Source organism: Hyperolius riggenbachi, chromosome 3, assembly GCF_040937935.1.
Source record: "Hyperolius riggenbachi isolate aHypRig1 chromosome 3, aHypRig1.pri, whole genome shotgun sequence".
Lineage (NCBI taxonomy): Eukaryota > Metazoa > Chordata > Amphibia > Anura > Hyperoliidae > Hyperolius > Hyperolius riggenbachi.
Window position 1 is genome coordinate 332,325,002 of NC_090648.1, and position 20,745 is coordinate 332,345,746.

Here is a 20,745-nt window from a genome sequence, read left to right on the forward strand (position 1 = left end):
GCTCTGCGTTTAGCAAGCGTTATGAGGGAGAGGTCATTGTATATGTGTAGCTCATCTCCTTTAAAAGTTATGGATGGCATTTTGCGGGTTGCTTGCAAGAGGGCTTCTTTGGCTTCATAATAATGTAATCTGATGATGACATCTTTGGGCTTTTGTGTGGTTACCCTCTCCCCGAGTGATCTGTGGGCCCTGTCCATTCGCCATAGTTCCTCTGTAATGTTAGGGGCAAGTGATTGAAACAGTTCTAGCAAATGGGGTCTGATTTGATCAGGAGTAATAGACATGGAGATTCCCTTTATCCGTAGATTTTGTCTCCTCTCCCTGTTTTCAAGATCTTCATGGGAGACCCGGAGGAATTTTATATCAGAGTGGAAAAGCTGGTGATCCTCCTCTATCTCAGCCTGTTTCTGTGCTATGCCTGTCATCTTATCCTCTAAGGCACACGTGCGCTCCCCCAGCCCTGTAATTTCAGTCTTTAGCTCCCTCACTGCTGAGAGCAGGAGCTGCTGAAACGAGCTATTAATAGCTTGGAGCTGTCTTTCTAAGGCCATCTCTAGAATGGCTGCTGTGATGGGGGGGGAGTCAGGGGAGATACAGGCCTGTATAGGTGGGAGCTCCGCTTGCTCCGAGCGGTCGGCGCCATCTTGGTTTTCGGCTGGGCGGAGGAAGCGATCGATTGTACCCGCTTGCTGTGTCATCTTTGTGGCTCCTCTCCTGGACATCAGCTGCCAGGGGTTCTTGGGGTGCTATCCCGGCAGAAACCGCGCGGTAAGGCTGCGTCTAGGAGCTGTGTGCGGCTCTGATAGCGGACGGTGGGGCCGGAGCTCTGGGTCTAAGCCGCCATCTTGATGACGTCGCGCATGCGCCCTCGCCACGGAGCGATTTTTGCCGCTATTTGCTATGCAGTGCATTGCATAGCAAAATTGAGATCGCAATAGCCGGGAAATCGCCGGGAAATTTTGGACTTTGCTGAATCGCAACCGCTAGCGTTTAGCGCGAACGCTAGCGATTGCTAGTGGAAAAGGGCCCTACTAAATCTTTTTGATTTTAACAATATTTATTTGCCAAGAAGCAGTATTTTTCATTAGGAAAATCTCCCTATTTCAAGAATGTTTGCTTTTTGTAGGTGTATTTGGGGTAGTTGCATGGACAACTAAGGTTTTTTTTTGTTTTTGTTTTTTTTTAGCTGGGAATTTTTTGCATAAGTGATTTTGTTTTAAGCTTGGCTTGAACAGTAGAGATCTGCTTTAAGGCTTGAATTATATTGATGTGGTTGTATTTAATGCCCCAGCTTGAAAGTCACTAAAACAATGTGTAAATGTATTTCCTCCAGTGAGGAAAGAGAGGAGGTCTTGGCAAATGACCACCACCAGGGCCAGCCTCTGATACCTGCAACCTATGCAGCAACACAGGGCGCCATGAAAAATTGGTGGGAGGAGCCTTGATTCCCCAGCACTACCCAAGTTGCTGTGACATTAAGTTATCATCTTGAGAAACAATCGGGTTATATCTGAACAGCCTTACTGTTCCTACCAGCTGTTTTACTTACATATAAAAGTGTGGAAGTGCCTGCAGCCTGGCTGGCTCTGAGTGATATTATTGTGCATGTGCACTAGAGTAGTGCACATGCACATAATGTCATCCATCGCATGTGGCAAACTCAGAGACAGCCAGGCTGTGAGCACCTTCACCCATGTTCATTAGACCATGGTCACCAAAGTACTTGAGTTCATCTGCACCGCAGCACCAGAAGTGAGATGGAGGGCAGAAGGGCAGAAACCACTGAATAGCTTTTATTAAATGTGATTTAAAAAAAAAAACATACTACTTGCTTGTAAAAATATTAAGCTTAGTAGGATGAGTGTAGCTATACTTTTATACAATGGAGTAACCTGTAGTAAATCTGCACTGTTTGTTGTAGAGTTTGAAACAACTTTTTTTTTTGTTTTTTTGCATGGTCATCATATAAAGGCGACAACAACTATTAAAGAGAATCTGTATTGTTAAAATCACACAAAAGTAAACATACCAGTGTGTTAGGGGACATCTCCTATTACCCTCTGTCACAATTTCGCCGCTCCTCGCCGCATTAAAAGTGGTTAAAAACCGTTTTTGAAAAGTTTGTTTATAAACAAACAAAATGGCCACCAAAACAGGAAGTAGGTTGATGTACAGTATGTCCACACATAGAAAATACATCCATACACAAGCAGGCTGTATACAGCATTCCTTTTGAATCTCAAGAGATCATTTGTGTGTTTCTTTCCCCCTGCAGTTCTCATGCACTGAAGTGTCAGGCTGCTCTTTTCTTCCTGCAAACAGCTTTGTCCTTGTCTGTAATTCCTCACTATGTGAAAGCCCAGCCAGCTCAGAGGAGGATTTATCCAGCTTGTAAAAGATAAGAGAGAAGAGAGAAGCTGTTCTAATCTAAATAATACACAGGCAGTGTGCATAGAGGGGCCTGGAAGGGGGAGTTCATAGCAGAACCACAACACTGAAGAACTTGGCAGCCTTCCAGACACAGGCTGACAAGTCTGACAAGAGAGAGATAAGTTGATTTATTACAGAGACTGTGATAGTACAACGTGCTGCAGTAAGCCAGAACACATTAGAATAGCTTTTGGAACTTGTAGGATGATAAAAAACAGGATGCAATTTTTGTTACGGAGTCTCTTTAACTGCCAAATGCATGTCACAGTTTTAAGCAATAACTTGCTATAACCTTTGCAAATTGAAAACATTATACAATTCTTGTGCAGTGGGGCCACTGCTTTGTCTTCTTAACATAGACATATGCCATGATCAATAATGCCTAAAACAATTCTCAGTTATTGAGTACACCTGCCATGCAATAGTTTGGCTCATTAAATCAGTGTTATGCTAATTACCATTACATCCCTTCCTAAATGTACCTAGCAGTTTTACATAACAATTCCATAAAGTGTTCCTGGCAAAGTTCTGTGCTGACCTCCTTTAAAGCGGGATTGTCACCATAAAAATCTAATTTCAACAGCAACTGGTCTGAGTGTATTAAGTGATAAAGATGCTAATCCTGCATTCAAAACTTTCAAAACTGTTTCTACTGTTATGGTTTGGAGTAATCACATACCTTAGGAGCACTGGCCCTTTAATAGCCATTGCCAGTCAGTTGCATGCTGGAGGTTCTTTTTATCTATAATATATTCCTCCTCTTCCCTTTATTTCCCTGCCTAGCTACCTAGCTGAAACATGATCCTTTGCTCACTTGTGTTTACAAGCAAGGCTGAGGTGACTCAGCGATTGGAGGAGAAAAGAAAAAAAGTTAGGGGAAGAAATGACATCAGGATTTAGGCTCAAACTGTGGGCAAAAGACATGGTTCCCACCAGGAACAGAATTCTCTTAATTTACTATATAAAATTCACAGAAATCAAAACGTGGACACAGGGCCGGGCCGAGGCAGAGGCTGGAGAGGCTCCAGCCTCAGGGCGCAGTGTAGGAGGGGGCGCACAATTCATTCAGTTGTCATTCCCAATTGTGTTTGAAGCAGAAAGAAATAGGAAAAGGGGATACATGGCAGTGACTGCAAGTCAGATAACTAGAGATTAAGGTATTAGGGAGGTTGGGGGCCCTGGGGCGCCTCTTAGTCTAGTAGCAATCAGTGTGTGACGGCTGGGGGGGAGGGATGGAGGGGCGCACTTTGGCGTCTCAGCCTTGGATGCTGAAGATCCTTGTCCCAGCTCTGCGTGGACAGTACAATACATGTATTATGTAAGTAGATCAAGTACCGTATATACTCGCATACAAGCCGAATTTTTGACCCCCAAAAAGGGGGTCAAAAGTTGGGGGGTCGGCTTGTATGCGAGTCTTCCCTGGTGGTCTAGTGGTGGGTGGTGGGTGGTCGGGTGGTCGGGTGGTCCGCGCCCCGCTCCCCCCCCTCCCCGCTCCCCCCCGCGGCTGCCGCTGCTATTTTACCTTCTTAGACAGCGGCCGCTTCCTAATCCGCGTTCCTCTTCTTTCTCAGAGTGTCAGTGTATCACAGCAGCGCGCCGGGCGCTGCTGCTGTGACGATGCAGGGGGCAGGAAAGAGCGGTTCCCTTGGTAACGGCGATACAGATCGCCGCTATAGGGAACCGCGCTCTTTCCTGCCCCCTGCATCGTCACAGCAGCAGCGCCCGGCGCGCTGCTGTGATACACTGACACTCTGAGAAAGAAGAGGAACGCGGATTAGGAAGCGGCCGCTGTCTAAGAAGGTAAAATAGCAGCGGCGGCCGCGGGGGGGGGGGAGCACTACCCACCTATGCTGGGCACTATACTCGCTAAACTGGGCACTATACTAGCTAAACTGGGCACTATACTGGCTAAACTGGGCACTATACTAGCTAAACTGGGCACTATACTGGCTAAACTGGGCACTTTACTAGCTAAACTGGGGCACTATACTAGCTAAACTGGGCACTATACTGGCTAAACTGGGCACTATACTGGCTAAACTGGGCACTATACTAGCTAAACTGGGCACTATACTAGCTAAACTGGGCACTATACTGGCTAAACTGGGCACTATACTAACTAAACTGGGCACTTTACTAGCCATACTGGGGCACTATACTAGCTAAACTGGGCACTATACTAGCTAAACTGAGGCACTACCTACCTATACTGGGCACTATACTGGCTATACTGGGCACTTTACTAGCTATACTGGGCACTTTACTAGCTATACTGGGCACTATACTAGCTATACTGGACACTACCTACCTATACTGGGCACTATACTAGCTATATTGGGACACACTGGGGGGCTGCACCAATCCAGCATTTCCTACCCCTGCTTATATGGGGGTCAATCATTTTTCCCTGTTTTTTCAGGGAAAAGTTGGGGGTCGGCTTATATGCGGGTCGGCTTATATGCGAGTATATACGGTATTTATCTACTTATATATGTGTTTTTTTCCCCTGGCATAGCATGGCTAATCCTCCTGCTTTAGCAAATGGTGCCTTAGTTAACTGGCTTGTTTCCCCTTGCCTAAAAACAGCCATAGGTATAAGGCAGATCTATTGCTTCTGGTAAAGTGGCTTAATGCACAATACTGTTGCATTCATAAATACACCTGGTTTTCCCATACTTTGCATGTTTCACATTATCTTAAAAATAACTATAGCATTATGGAAGAAAACATATGATGTTTAAGATGGAGGAACCGTTTTAACAATTTTGCAAAGCTCACTGAGAACCTCAATGATCAGTCTGACCCCAACTGTATAATAATAAGCGTTTATGCAAAGATCTGGGGACTGGGGGGATTATTGGATATGGTGTGAAATTGGTGGTTTTAGCTCCACTTTGTGAAATAAATAAATAAAATCAAAATGATTCCCTCTGGGACAATCAAAAACACTGCAAAAAAATATTTTTAACCCTAAAATGAACCTTAAATTTTATTCTCTGTGGCTTTCATAAACAAGAAACCAAAACGATCTCTCTAAGAGGTTTTCAAAATGTCTCTTTTCACAAACCTAATACAGTTGCAGTATTATGTCACACATATATCTGTCATCCCAGCAATGTTTATACACACATAAAGTGTATTTCTAGCAAGGAGCCAGAGAGGTTCCCTGACTCTAATGACTGTGCCAGCGTTACAGTGACATTGTCATGTCAGAGAGGTCATGTACACCTGTTTTCCTCCATACACGCTGGCCTTGTAACACTTTGACCTATTTGACTCCAGTAGTGACACGTGAAGAGCCATTAGTCAAATGTTCCCCAGCTGAAGAGTTCTGTATGCTACAGTAGGTGATACACTAATCCCTTACACTCACACCTGCTCTGGCAACTGTAATAACTGATTGTCTATGCAGTTTGCCTGGGAGCATAGGGTGCGACTCTTTCTAATATGGGAGGTCAGTGGTGTGACAAAACGGTGCAACCTTTGTGGGTGGCATTGCCATATGCTGTAAAACATTTTTAGACAACAACAACAAAAAAGAGCCATTAAAATGTTGTAGGCAAACGTTAAAAATATGGTATTGCTAGAAGGAGGTTTTCGGTTACTTCAAAAACTTGAGCTGCACATTACCCGTGTCGCTGTTTGGATTATTGTAAAACGCCACAGGAGGCACGGCTTGAACTGAGGCAAAGGCATCGGCTGATCCTTCGTAGGCTCCTGTTGTAGCTTCCTTGGCATTACTGAAAACTGATGATCTGGTGTATTCGTTCGCTGCAGTGGAACTCTGATAGTCCATGGTAGTAAAATACTGTGGAGAAAACAGAATGCAACATTAAAGTGCAATATAACCCTGCATTTCATCTTTGCTCTAAAACATTATTTACAGCATATTATATGCAACCAGCATTATTTTTTTTACTAGACCAGCATTCGAAGGGTTACACACAGAGCTTGAAAGTTGAGTGCAGTGAATTGCAGACGCATCCGAACTTTAGATAATATTATCTTGTGTTTACTTTAGGGCTCTTACACAGTGGGACGTTGCATTTCAGGGTACGTTAAGGTCGCATAACATTCCCCTAACGCAACGCATGGTGGTGCTAAAGGTGGACGCTACATAGAGCCGCGTTATGCGGCTCTTGGTGCGCCGTTTTCGTCCGATAGAACCAGCAGTCTTCCTTCACTGAGAGGGGCGGGGGAGAGGCGGCGATGCACGTCTGATAGACACGACTAGAGGCAGGGCTGCAGCCATTAGTCCTGCCTCCAGGAAGAAAAAATTCACGACCAAGTTGACGACCAAGTCTTGCGGGGGTGGGTTTGGGGGTGAAGGGACCCCCGTTTAGCCGCGGGATAGCGGCGTTTTAGCAGGGGCACACATGCCCCTGCTAACTATGAGCTCTGAAGCGAGATTTATTCTCGCTTCAGAGTCTCTTTAACATGATCTAAAATATCTGAAAACAGAAATCCACAGTAATTTATCATTCCTTCAGCTTCTTATTTTACACAATCACAACAGACATATTAGAGATGCACTGTTGTGATAGATAGATAGATAGATAGATAGATAGATAGATAGATAGATAGATAGATAGATAGATAGATGAAATAAATTATTCAGAATATCCACTTTGAGGCCCTATACGTTGTGCTACCTTGTTTTACCGCCGGATAACACAGGGGGAATGGCAAAGCAATGGGGCCTAGAACGCTTAACCCATTGCACTGGTAGTGCCTGAGCTGCTGCCGAGGCAATGCAGGGCAAACTGCATGTTACCACTGGTCTTCCATGGTGGCAAAAGTAATGTTAGTCAATAGGCGGGGCATACCTTTTTAAAAGGTTGGTGGCCGCATTGCGGCACACATGTGTGGAACAACAGGAATAGGACAGGGATAACAGGGAATCCCACTACTTGCAGGGAGTACGTCACTTGGCAAGGGGCATGCAGGGGGCACTATGCATAAGGCATTGCAATGCAAATATTTGATGTAAAACGGCCTATGGTAAAATACCTGGTTTCAACATCAGAAACACTTCCTATGACTGTATATTGTCTGTATATTGGTATATACCGTTGATTGCTGTACATTGGTATATAGTTCCACCCTTCCAGTGATGCTTAGCCTAGGCTGTTTAGCTTGGTGGAATTCTCCTCCCAGAGCATTCTGGGAGACCAGGTATATTTTGTACTAGCTTCGGAACTCTCAGTAATTGAATATTTTGCAGCTGCTCGTGACAACACTAAAAATGTCACCACCTCAGAGTAACCAAAAAGCTTCGAGTGATCCAAAGAAAGTATAGGGGACTAAAAAGAGACCGAAAAGCCCTCCAACTAAAAAGCAATGCTTGGATTGATTTGTCACCACTAGCGATAATCAAGATGAGATTTTACAATGGGCAAACACATACTAAATAATATATAAATAAATACTGAATTTTTTTTATTTATTTTTTATTCATTATGTTATTTTCACTACAGTTCTTCTTTAATACGTCAAAGTTGAAGTACAGGTGTTCTGTCAATAATGCAGGGTTTAAAGATTACTTCTTATGCCTGCAATAAGAAATAGCTAACATCTGGAAGTGATACAGCAACGGCTACAGAAATTCTGTGTCACTGTTTGAAAAAGTCTAATTTCAAAGACAAGGAAACAGCGTACTGCGCTGTGCTATCGCCTTTTCTCAGATTACAAGGCTAACATTTAGATTATAATTAAAAAATGAGGACTGTAATTAAAAAACCATCAATTAACCACAGAAAAGGTCAAAAAATAACAAGTTAATGCGGACAGAAAAAAGTTGGCCTGCAAATGTGTTTTGGGATTTGTTAAATTAATTGAAGAAGGAATGCAACAAAATAAGACTTAAAGGGACTCCGAGCAGTGCCTGTGGGTATGCCTTTAAGCATACCCACAACTAATGAATTATATCCTCACACCTACCGCCATGATGTTTGTAATTATATCCCCCTGGGTTCCTTGTATTTCATTGCATTGCACTGAGGGGAAATTGTCGTCCTGCATAATACAATGCTGAATAAGGAATCCAAGATGGCGACCGCGATTTCGATCACGAAAATAGCGAAAAGTAAAAGTAGGGTGGCGATTTATATATCAATGGAAAGAGGAGAAAGAGTTCCTGCACTGCTCAGAGTCCCTTTAAGCTAAATTCCCATTTAATCTGTTGCAATGCAGAGGTGGCACATAGCAAGGTATCTTCCTGCATTGTAATGCACAGTACCTTGTTGCCAATAATTTGAAATGTGGGCAAAATGTGCATAGTCCAGTAGTGCACAGCTTGGAGAATGTTAATGTGCTTCCATATGGGCCATATGAAGGAGTGTGCCAGCCAGGACAGCTGAGTCACTATGCTGCCAAAGACCCTGCATGGGTCCCAGGGACCACAGCTAAGTTGGGTGAGGTGTCACCTGGGGGGCCTAGCAGCTTGCTCGGGACCCTGGGGCAATTGCCCAGGTTGCCCATATGGAAGCACAGGCGCTGGATGTGAATGTGCCCATTGTGGGACCATTGCAGTGCATTGCTGTTGGATTATAACTTACATTATGATACACAACAACGTGCATAGATTGAATGTACCCTTAGAGTGCCCTTTTAGAAGACAGAAGTTCAGAGTACATCTGGCCATTTTCAATCAGAGTGCAGAACACTGATAACACATGGTCGTTTTCAAAAGTTAGCATTTCTGCTGATAGTTGTAGTGATGAGTAAAACATCCTCTTTATATGCAAATTAGCCCCATCCATTAGGCAGAAATTGGGATTAACAAATGAAAGCCTCTAGCAGCTGATCCGGTCAACCAGTCCCAAACTTCGTTCAGTAATTTTCCAGTACCAGCTTTGGTTTCCTGGTTGAAGTTAATTACCATTCTAGGTGCTCTTTTGGCACATTATACAGCTACTAGTAACATTAGCCCGTTTAAAAATGGGCTAGGTCCGTCACCGGCGCCAACTGCCAGCGCGCTTGCGCGCGCACCTGCCCGTCCGCTGCACACACAAGTCTGTCTGGCCGGCCGCCCCCTCGCTGTCCTGCTCCCTGACCAAAGGGTGTCCCTACTGCACATGCACAGTAGTGCAAACGCAGGGACACACACGGACACGGGATGCAGAGACACAGGGGTTTTATTATAGAGGATGTAAGGAATTAGTACAGATTAAATACACAGGTATTATGGAAGACAACGTGATTTGGGTTTCCTGTATGTTTGCTTATACAAATGTGGACAAAACAAACTATTTATAATACATATAGGGCACATAATGAGCCTGATCAAGGGTGAGTTCATACTATGGGCTTGATTCACTAAACCGTGATAACTAATATCACGGCCACGCTAGCATTTTTGCGCGCGTTTTCGCTTTCCGCGCGCAATTGCGAATTTCTGTGCGCAATTGCAAATTTAACTACACCATGGCTCAGGCTCTCCAATCATTTACAGTGCCTCACTCACCAGCTGACATTAGTGCAATATATATTTTGTACTTCAGTTGTCCAGCTTGTGCAACTACTTTGTACCGATAGTAGAATATTGGTAATTATACTGACATTCTACTATTACCCCTCTGTATTTTAATTCTCACACTAACCTCCCCAATCAATGCCTGATACTAACCTCCCCCACCTAATCCTAACACTAACCCTGCTACCTACACCTAACCTCCCACTCTCTATTTCTAAGGGCCCATTTCCTTGTATTGTCTATGTGAATCTGCATGCAGGAAACGCATGCAGATTCGCATAGACAATACAAGTGGATGGGGCTGTTTCCACTTGTCAGGATTTGTAAGCGTTTTTCTGTGCAGAAAAAATCTGCACGGCAGAGCCATCAGAATTCGCATACCGCTATGCGATTTGCATACAATGTATTTAATAGGAAATTCGCATGCGGTTTTGGTATGCAAATTGTCATGCGAATTCGCATACGATTTTGCATAGAAACAATGGAAAAGCACACAGGCACTGCCATGGTTAAATACGCATACATAGTCATTCATGCGAAATCATATGCGAATTCGCATGAAAATTTGCATACAACCGCATGCGAAATTCGCATCCGCATCCGCACTAACCTCCCCCAACCTACTTTGCATGCGGTTTTGGTATGCGAATTGTCATGCGAATTTGCATACGATTTTGCATAGAAACAATGGAAAAGCACACGGCACTGCCATGGTTAAATACGCATACATAGTCATTCAAGCGAATCTGTCGCTCTTTCAGGACTTTGTCCCACTTTCTATGTAAATATATATATTTCTCAACTAAAAAAATATGTTTGATTGACTCTATACTTTATTCCCATCCTTTAAATTGATATATTACTAATTTTAAAATGTTAATATGGAGGAAAATAAACCTGGACAGAAAGGACCAGTGTGGTTTGCATTATAAAACAACTTATATTTCTCATGAAATCTTTATGGTATGCGTGACTAGGTGTGTGACGGGGATGTGATCAGGGGTATGGCAGGGGCATGGCTTAATTGTCCCTCTTTCTCATATCAAAAAGTTGGGTAGTATGCATAATACAACGGTATAACTGCTAAATCTCTAATCTTTGAGCAACCTGCACTATTCTCTGCTATGATCCATGTAAATATTCCATGTTTTGACCACCTAAGGCTCCTGCCAGGGCCGTCCCACCCATGACGCCAGGGGATACCACTTCCTCATGCGGCGTCACGTGTCATGCCGCCACTGATTTCAGGCAGCCCCCCAAAATCGGCAGTAATTACTTCCGGTATACGTGGAAGTAATTACTGCCCCTGAAATCAGCACTAATTACTTCCGGTATATGCGCGGCTATGGGAGCTGCTGTGGGTCCCGTGGATCTGAGGTCTACTAGAAGCAGGACAGGCGAGGGGGACCTGGTGAGCCTGTCCTGCTGCAAGAGGCAGCTGTCACTTTTTTCAACAAGGTAAGCGGTGGCCGGAAAAGGAGGGCAGTTGCTATACTGGGGAAACTACCTCGCTTGCCTATACTGGGGCAACTATACTACCTATACTGGGGCAACTATACTACCTATACTGGGGGCAACTACACCAGCTACCTATACTGGGACAACTATATTAACTACCTGTACTGGGACAACTACTGTATACTACCTATCCTGGGGGCAACTATACTAAATCGCTATACTGGGGGTAACTATACTACCTATACTGGGGGAAAATATACTACCTATATTGGGGCAAATATACTAGCTAACTACCTATACTGGGGCAACTATACTAACTACCTATACTGGTGCAGCTTTACTACCTATACAGGGTGCAACAATACTAACGACCTAGGCTGGGGCAATTATACTACCTGTAGAGGGGGCAACTATACTAGCTATACTGGGAGCAACTATACTACCTATACCGCAACTATACTAGGTACCTATACTGGGGCAACTCTATTGGTTATACTGGGGACAACTATACTAGCTACCTATACTGGGTCAACTATACTAGCTACCTATACTGGGGCAACTATTCTGGCTACCTATACAGGGGGCAACAATATTGGTTACATATATACTGGGCTAACTATACTGGCCACCTATACTGGGGCAACTATACTGGCTACCCTATACTGAGGAAAACTATTCCTGGCTACCCTATACAGGGGGCACCTATACCTGGCTACCTACCTATGCTGAGGGTGAACATTTTCAGGTACTGTGTGATCATTCCAAATCGGGGGGCGGGGGGATCATTACAAGTTTGCATCAAGCAGCAAAAAGTCTAGAAGCGGCCCTGGCTCCTCATTTTTTGTGCGACTCAGCACAGACAGTAAGTGTGAAAGGAGCCTAACACCCATTTTTATTTAATTTATTTTTGTATTTATAAATCTAGACCAGTTTGCAAGTTTCTCTGATTGGGTAATTGTCTAAATCAGGCTTTGATATTCTGTCGAAAACATATGTTTAGATTGATTTTTTCCACTTGTGAATAGAGTATACTGTCTGTCAAACCAAATGAATCACATTTTGTTTATTGCTACAGCTACATTTGAATTGGTCCTCTCTTAGTTTTCCTGTCTTCCTTTCTGCATTTGCCCCCAAACACAACACTCTTATCAGCAGGCCTTTAATTGGAGACAATAACAGGAAACACTTCTAGGTGTTGAGCTGCACTGAGTAGGCGTAAAAGAAAGAAGATCCTGCACAGAAGTTGTAGATCAGGCAACGTGTGAAAACACCTACAAAGCAATAAGTGATTACTAATTGTTCAATGCAAAAGACAAACAAATTTCAAAGTCTGGGAGTGAAAAAGCACAGTACCTTATATTTTCCTGTGAGAATTGTATTCTCAATGGCCATTCCTGTTTCCTTAACAAAAGCTCGAACTCTGTACTGGGTAATGATGCCATTTGGCTGTGGTGGCCGCCGCCAGCTAACGGTTATAAAACTGGCTTCCGCGTCTTTAGCACTTAAATCAGCGACAGCACTGGGTACTGACATGAAATAAAAAAAGGAAAAGATTAAAAATCATGAGAACACAAAGTAAAATAGATATGTAATTTGCAATCAATCTGACTCTTTGTTAAAACATTCTGTTAGGCTATGTTCACAGTGACAAATCGCAGTGTGCTGCATTGGACAATATAATTGCATTGCTAAGTGATATGTGACAGTATTCATTAGGTATGGATATGGAACCGCATAACATTCATGTTAACAGTTGCAGTGAAGCATACCTTATATGCACTCTAGGCTTCACCACATGTGTTGCATCGCACATATAACAGGTGATGCAAATTTTTCCCTCTGTTACATTATGATCCTGTTTTTACAGGCTGTACATCGCTACGTCACACTGTCAACATAGCCTAAGGGTAGGGTTGACACCTCATCCCTTGAAATGCCGGCACATATGAATTATATGTGCCTTGTGGCTAGTTAATGCAGTTTAGGCACTGATTATGTGTGAGTAGCCCCAAAACCTGTATAATTCATATGTGTCGGTATTTAAAGGGATAAGGTGGCAACCCTGCCATAGGGCTCGTTCACACTTGAGCGGGAATCGTGCAATTCCCGCTCACCGCAAACCGCTAGCGGTTTTTTAAAAAACCGCTAGCCATTTAATCCAATGGCAGTGTTCTCACTGCCACAATCGTGGCGTTTTGCAGTTAGCGTTAACCGCATATGCGTTACATGCTGTGTTTTCCAGGCAATTCCCAAGTGATCGCGATTAGCCTGTATAGAACCGCTAATCGCTGTCGCTCCCAAAACGCTACAGTGTCCTGTGATTTTTCCCCGTTAATCACAGAAAAATCACTGTCGCAAAATGCTAGCGGTAATCGCTAGCATTTTGTGTTTTTAGATGTGAAGGGTAGGGTCACACTTGAGGCCGCAGGAAAACGGCAGTGTTTTCCTACAGCCGAATTGGCATTCTTGGCCAGAAGCCAGCTGGGAACAGCTGACTGTCGGTAAAGGGGAATCGCGCACGTTGTGCGATAAAAAACAACGTCTTTTTTTTTACTCGCTGCAGGAAACCACACATTGCTCCCAGTGCACTCTCTTGATTTTTGGCAAGTGTGACCCTAGCCTTAAGCTTTTCATGAAAAATGGTCAGGTAGGTTCACACCATGCGCACTGTGGTGCATTAAAAAGTATAGATTTTTTTAGTGACAAGCAATTGTTTCTACAACGTTTGGCAATGCGTGGCAGCAACAACCGTCATGGCAGATCGGATCTGTAAGATCCCCAACGACTCCTGTGCAAAGTAGCACGATTGCTTGAAATCTTGATTGCACCCCTCATGGGATGTCACGTATACCTGCCGGAATATGGATTGGGGAACACTTGTTGTTGGATGTCCCTGGAATCCTTCTTCCTGTGTCACGAGGTGAGTATTCAGCTTTAAAGGATAACAGAGCTGAAAACATTTGAAAAAACGGGGGGAGTAGGCATGTATGGGGAGCTGTCCTGTTGGCCACTGCTCCCCCGTTCTCCGATGTCTCCCTCCTTTCTCACCTAAAGCCCCCAGCAGGCTTTTCCAGGTCACTGGAGTCGGGCGTGATGTCATGCGCATGCACAGAGCACTCCTGGCCACTGTCGCGCACTGTAGGACCCGCACAGCCGGGACAGCGCCTGCACACTGATGCCCGACTCCAGGCGACCCAGAAGAGGCTGCCAAGGAGCTTTAGGTAAGAAAAGAGGAGGACACAGGAGAACGGGGAATCGGTGGCCATCAGGACAGCTTCCCATACATGCCTACTCCCCCATTTTTCCAATGTTTTCAGCTCTGGTATCTGGTATTCAGCTCTGGTATTATTTGGTTGTACTCCAAATAATGCTCCACTGTGAATGTAGCCTAAGCCTAAATATGCTATCTTTTATGGTTTCGCGATCCGATTATGATTATTTGTGGATTGAAAAATGGTAGGTCCTGCTAAACTAGTGGAAATCATGTGGGAACGTTACCATTCATGTGATGCAATAGCAACGTGATTTTATCCGATCTCAAACAATATCCCTGCAACATTTTAGTGCGTTTGTTTACGCTTGTGTTGAAAGCTGCAATAGTGGAACGCACTTCTGATTATGTCATAAAAGCTTCCATTGGGGGGCATTTGGAATCACGATTGCAATTCCTAATGGAAAAAAAAGCCCTAACTATCTACTTCATCAAGCTAAACTTGGGCCAATACTGCCAGTCTGCAACCATCTACAATCAACTAGAAAAGGTCTACAAAATAACAGTGCTAAGATTTTTGCAGCAATAATTATCTGCTTAGAAAATAAGACCCTGTAAAATGCAAATCTGAGTTTTGGTACAGTCATGCTTGCAGCTTTCATTAACCTCAGGTTTGGTTTACCAGGATTACACCTTCTAAAGAATGTTACACAAATCAAGACCCTTTCAACTCTGGCCATCGAAAGGACATCAGCAAACTGAGGATATCAATTCACAGCTCTTAATCAGGGTAATTAGTTGCTCTTTTATTTGTATTATGACTATACAAAGCCTAGTGGCACTCAATTAAGAGATCATAAGTAGTAAGAGAACCTATTATCAGCATGGATACAGGCTGACTTTGAGTATGCTAGAGGACTGGGATGGTGTGTGCTGCCTGCAGCAAGCAAACACTTATTAATGTGTCAGGCCCGGCCCCTCTCCTTGGGAAGGGAAACAAAAGTGTTGATGCTAATCACCACAATAGTGAACCAAAGGCAATTTCACACCACTCTGTTAGCTTATACTGATATGCAACTCAAAGCCTGCAGAGCACTCCTCAGCCTAACAAGTGTATGCCAGGACCTGGGCTACATTTGCTTTTCTCATGGTCACGTAATCTGAATTCACAGGTACAGGACAAGCAGATCAGAGCAGACTATGAAAACAGAAACCTTTTTTCCTGCTGACTTAACACCAAATCAATGCTACTGACATTTGGAAATTCTTGATATCTATTACGTTTTTCTAATGCTGCAAAAGCATCATGTGAGCTGATTCAATTTGGGACAGTTGTAGATTTTTTCTATTTTTACATGTGGTTGATAGATATAGAACTGGCATTAAAGGCGGTCAATAAGATGCTCATGATTCTGAGTTGATGTACATTTTCCATAACAGCTCTGGATTATTTGTGTATCATTCCCCTGGTGATTTCCTCCACACTAGGGGAGAAAATGAAAAAAGATGAGTATCAGAGTTAAGCCTGGTACCAGTGGCATAGCTACAAACCTTGGGGCCCCAGTGCAAAATTTGGACCCCCCCCCCCCACCCTACATTAAATAGCCAGGTGTAGGTGCCTTCAGTATAGGTAGCCAGGAATAGGTGTCCCCAGGTAGCCAGGAATATGAGCCCCCAATTTTGGTAGCCAGGTAAAGGTGCTCCAAAATAGGTAACCCAGGAATAGGTGCTCCCAGTACAGGTAGCCAGGAATAGGTGTCTCAGTATAGGTAGCCAGGAATAGATGCTCACAGTATAGATAGCAAGAAACAGGTGCCTCAGTATAGGTAGCCAGGAATATGTGCCCCAGTATAGGTAGCCAGAAATAGGTTCTCCAGTATAGGTAGCCAGGAATAGGTACCTCAGTATAGGTAGCCCGGAATAGGTGCTTCCAGTATAGATAGCCAGAAATATTTGCCCCAGTATAGGTAGCCAGAAATAGGTTCTCCAGTATAGGTAGCCAGGAATAGGTGCCTCAGTACAGGTAGCCAGAAATAGGTGCCTCAGTATAGATAGCCAGGGATAGGTGCCTCAGTATAGATAGCCAGGGATAGGTGCTTCCGTATAGATAGCCAGGGATAGGTGCCTCCATATAGATGGCCAGGGATAGGTGCCTCAGTATAGATAGCCAGGGATAGGTGCTTCCGTATACAGTGGGTTGCAAAAGTATTCAACCCCCTTGAAGTTTTCCACATTTTGTCACATTACTGCCACAAACATGAATCAATTTTATTGGAATTTCACATGAAAGACCAACACAAAGTGGTGTACACATGAGAAGTGGAATGAAAATCATACATGATTCCAAACATTTTTTACAAATAAATAACTGCAAAGTGGTGTGTGCATAATTATTCGGCTCCCTTGATCTGAGTGCAGTCAGATGCCTATAGACATTGCCTGATGAGTGCTAATGACTAAATAGAGTGCACCTGTGTGTAATCTAATATCAGTACAAATACAGCTGCTATGTGAGGGCCTCAGAGGTTGTCTAAGAGAATATTGGGAGCAACAACACCGTGAAGTCCAAAGAACACACAAGACAGGTCCAAGACAGGTCAGGGATCAAGTTATTGTGAAATTTAAAGCAGGCTTAGGCTACAAAAAGATTTCCAAAGCCTTGAAAATCCCAAGAAGCACTGTTCAAGTGATCATTCAGAAATGGAAGGAGTATGGCACAACTGTAAACCTACCAAGACAAGGCCATCCACCTAAACTCATAGGCCGAACAAGTAGAGCGCTGATCAGAAAGGCAGTCAAGAGGCCCACAGTGACTCTGGACTAGCTGCAGAGATCTACAGCTCAGGTGGGAGACTCTGTCCATAGGACAACTATTAGTCATGCACTGCACAAAGTTGGCCTTTATGGAAGAGTGGCAAGAAGAAAGGCATTGTTAACAGAAAGCATAAGAAGTCTCGTTTGCAGTTTGCCACAAGCCATGTGGGGGACACAGCAACCATGTGGAAGAAGGTTCTCTGGTCAGATGAGACCAAAATGGAACTTTTTGGCCAAAATGCAAAACGCTATGTATGGCGGAAAACTAACACTGCACATCACTCTGAACACACCATCCCCACTGTCAAATATGGTGGTGGCAGCATCATGCTCAGGGGGTGCATCTCTTTAGTAGGGACAGGGAAGCTGGTCAGAGTTTATGGGAAGATGGATGGAGCCAAATACAGGGCAAACTTGGAAGAAAACCTCTTGAAGACTGCAAAAGACTTAAGACTGGGGCGGAGGTTCACCTTCCAGCAAGACAATGACCCTAAACATAAAGCCAGGATAACAATGGAATGGTTTAAAACAAAACATATCTATGTGTTAGAATGGCCCAGTCAAAGTCCAGATCTAAATCCAATCGAGAATCTGTGGCAAGATCTGAAAACTGCTGTTCACAAACGCTGTCCCTCTAATCTGACTGAGCTGGAGCTGTTTTGCAAAGAAGAATGGGCAAGGATTTCATTCTCTAGATGTGCAAAGCTGGTAGAGACATAACCTAAAAGATGGGCAGCTGTAATTGCAGCAAAAGGTGGTTCTACAAAGTATTGACTCAGGGGGTCGAATAATTACGCACACCCCACTTTGCACTTATTTATTTGTAAAAAATGTTTGGAATCATGTATGATTTTCGTTCCACTTCTCACACTTTGTGTTGGTCTTTCACGTGGAATTCCAATAAAATTGATTCATGTTTGTGGCAGTAATGTGACAAAATGTGGAAAACTTCAAGGGGGCTGAATACTTTTGCAACCCACTGTAGATAGCCAGAGATAAGTGCCTCGGTATAGATAGCCCGTGACCCCTACGCCACTGCCTGGTACACATTTTACCACCTCCATGTAGTTTGAGGGTCAACAGATACTGAATACTATGAGCAGATTTTACAATGATACAAGTGTGGTTCTCCCTCTCTCCCTGTCAGTGTGGTGATCCTCTAATAGGCAGAGATTCCCTTTCTGTTGGTTATTCAGATACACCCTGTTTGTGACTGTTAGCTTCTGACAGGATGTATCTGGAATTGACCTTCGCCCACCTCTCCCACTATGATCATGCGCTCCCAAAGGGGTAGATTTAGCTGTCATATGACAGCTGACATCTCTACTTAGTGATCAGGAGACATGCTGAATGACCCCTAATCACATGATCCCTACGAATGCTGCTGATCGTAGTGATCACTGGCAGCAGCAGCAACAGCAGAAACATCTCTCACCTCTCCTAGGTTCTCCCCACATGCAACTCCCCCTTCAATCAGATTACTATTCAGGCTCCAGCATCACACTGCCTCTAGTGTCGGCACCAGGCTTGATGACGACCTGGAATGGGTCCTGGAGGAATGTGGTCTTTAGATGAGGGGTGGAGACATGAGTAGATGCATACTCAAAAGAAAGTGTACCAGAATGGTGGGTAGTATGTTATTGCTTCTCTGCTAAAACCCCAAAAAGTCAATCTATAAGCTCTATGATGTGCCAGTGATATTACTACATTGTACACATTGTTAATAACTCGGGTTATAACGTAAAGAGAATCTTTGGGAAAGTTTAAAAACAAGTCTGTGGGGAGAAAGATCTAAACGGTGCATTGCAGACATGTTTGCTAATGTCCTCCTTAAAGATCACTAGGGCCTGGTTCACACTGTAAGAGCTTTTTCTAAGCACTTGTGACTTCAAAAGCTCTTGTTAATGTAATGTTATGTGTGTGTGATCCCACTTGTGCAATGTGATCTTATATAAATCACCTATACAGCATTGCATTAGTAAGAGCTTTTCAAATTACTAGCGCTTAAATAGCTCTTACAGTGTGAACCAGGCCTTACTGTGTAATTGTTGAGGCTAGGTTCGCAGTGGTCAGTTGAATAATGCATGCATTATGGGTTTGAACTGCAATGGGCACATAGACTTTAATACAAAGCCTGTTTGCTCCAAGTAAGAATAACACAATCAGTTACAACACAGTACTGTGAACAGGCCCATAGAATTGTATGGGCATTGAGTTTACATGCAGAATTATTCTGCAAAGCAACTGAGCACTGTGAACAAGCCTTAGGCCTCTTGCACACTGCAAGCGATTCAGATTCAGATTCCGCTTTTTAATCTGTTTTTACATCCGATTCAGATTCCGATTTGCAGTGTGCAGGGAGCAAACTGCAAATCGGAATTGGAATCGGATGTAAAAACAGATTAAAGCGGAATCTGAATCTGAATCGCTTGCAGTGTGCAAGAGGCATTAAGGTTCTGTTACATAGGTTTTAGTGGTGGTGTGTCTGTAACTGTGGCTCTCTCTGTGGGCTATCAGTACTGAATGAAGACATCAGGACACCTGTCTGTGCTTACACTGTCTCAGAGGAGATGGATAAAGATCTTGCATTGTCTGCAAGTTTTCCAGGAGGTCCACTTTAATATTACATAATACATTTTTATAAAAATTTAGTTTTCCAAATTTTCCACACTGAATGTTCCAAACTTCAGCAACTCAGCATCTTTGCTTTCTAAAAAAAACAAAATAAACATAAAAAATATGCATTTCTACTAAATATAGCCCTTAGATAAAAAGAAATAAGTAGTTATAATTGCCCATATTTTAGATGGCCCACGATAAAAATATTCCAAAACCTACTCTGTGTTCATTATGATGTATTTTGCCAAACAAAAGGTTAGATTGAAGCAGCAATGACTGTATTACATTAACTGGCACATACTGCCACCCTGTGGATAAAATAAGCACTTTGCGAAACAAAAAGAACAGAAAATGTTTTAAATTTTAAGCTGTACATAAATACAATCAAGAAGTTTTAAATCAGGATGATACCATTTATTGGCTAACTAAAAATGAATAAAAATAAGTAAGTTTTCGGCCTTGCAGCCTTCGTCGGGCTTATATCCTGTTAGTTTGCAAGCTGGTGGTACAGACAGCTTATATACATGCAACATCAAAAGGGAAAACAGATATTTTTTTTCAAGCATAAATACATGTCATTAAGATGCCTTAATTCAAACAGACCATTTGTTTTCCCTTTTGATGTTGCATGTGTAAAGCTGTCTGTACCACCAGCTTGCAAACTAACAGGATATAAGCCTGACGAAGGCTACAAGGCCGAAAGCTTGCTTATTTTTATTCATTTTTAGTTAGGTGAACA

The 20,745-nt window shown here is 43.3% G+C and overlaps 1 protein-coding gene across 5 annotated transcripts in view; it reads right to left on the bottom strand.

Annotated features, from left to right (window-relative positions):
• Nucleotides 1-20,745, bottom strand: part of PTPRQ (protein tyrosine phosphatase receptor type Q) — a 356,602-nt gene that overhangs the window by 195,940 nt on the left and 139,917 nt on the right. For all 5 annotated transcript variants that reach the window (XM_068276870.1, XM_068276873.1, XM_068276874.1 and 2 more), the window contains 2 exons: nt 12,716-12,888; nt 6,061-6,238 (listed from right to left, as the gene is read on the bottom strand). In XM_068276870.1, coding sequence (XP_068132971.1) covers nt 6,061-6,238; nt 12,716-12,888 — 351 coding nt within the window. The remainder of the gene's footprint in view (nt 1-6,060; nt 6,239-12,715; nt 12,889-20,745) is intronic.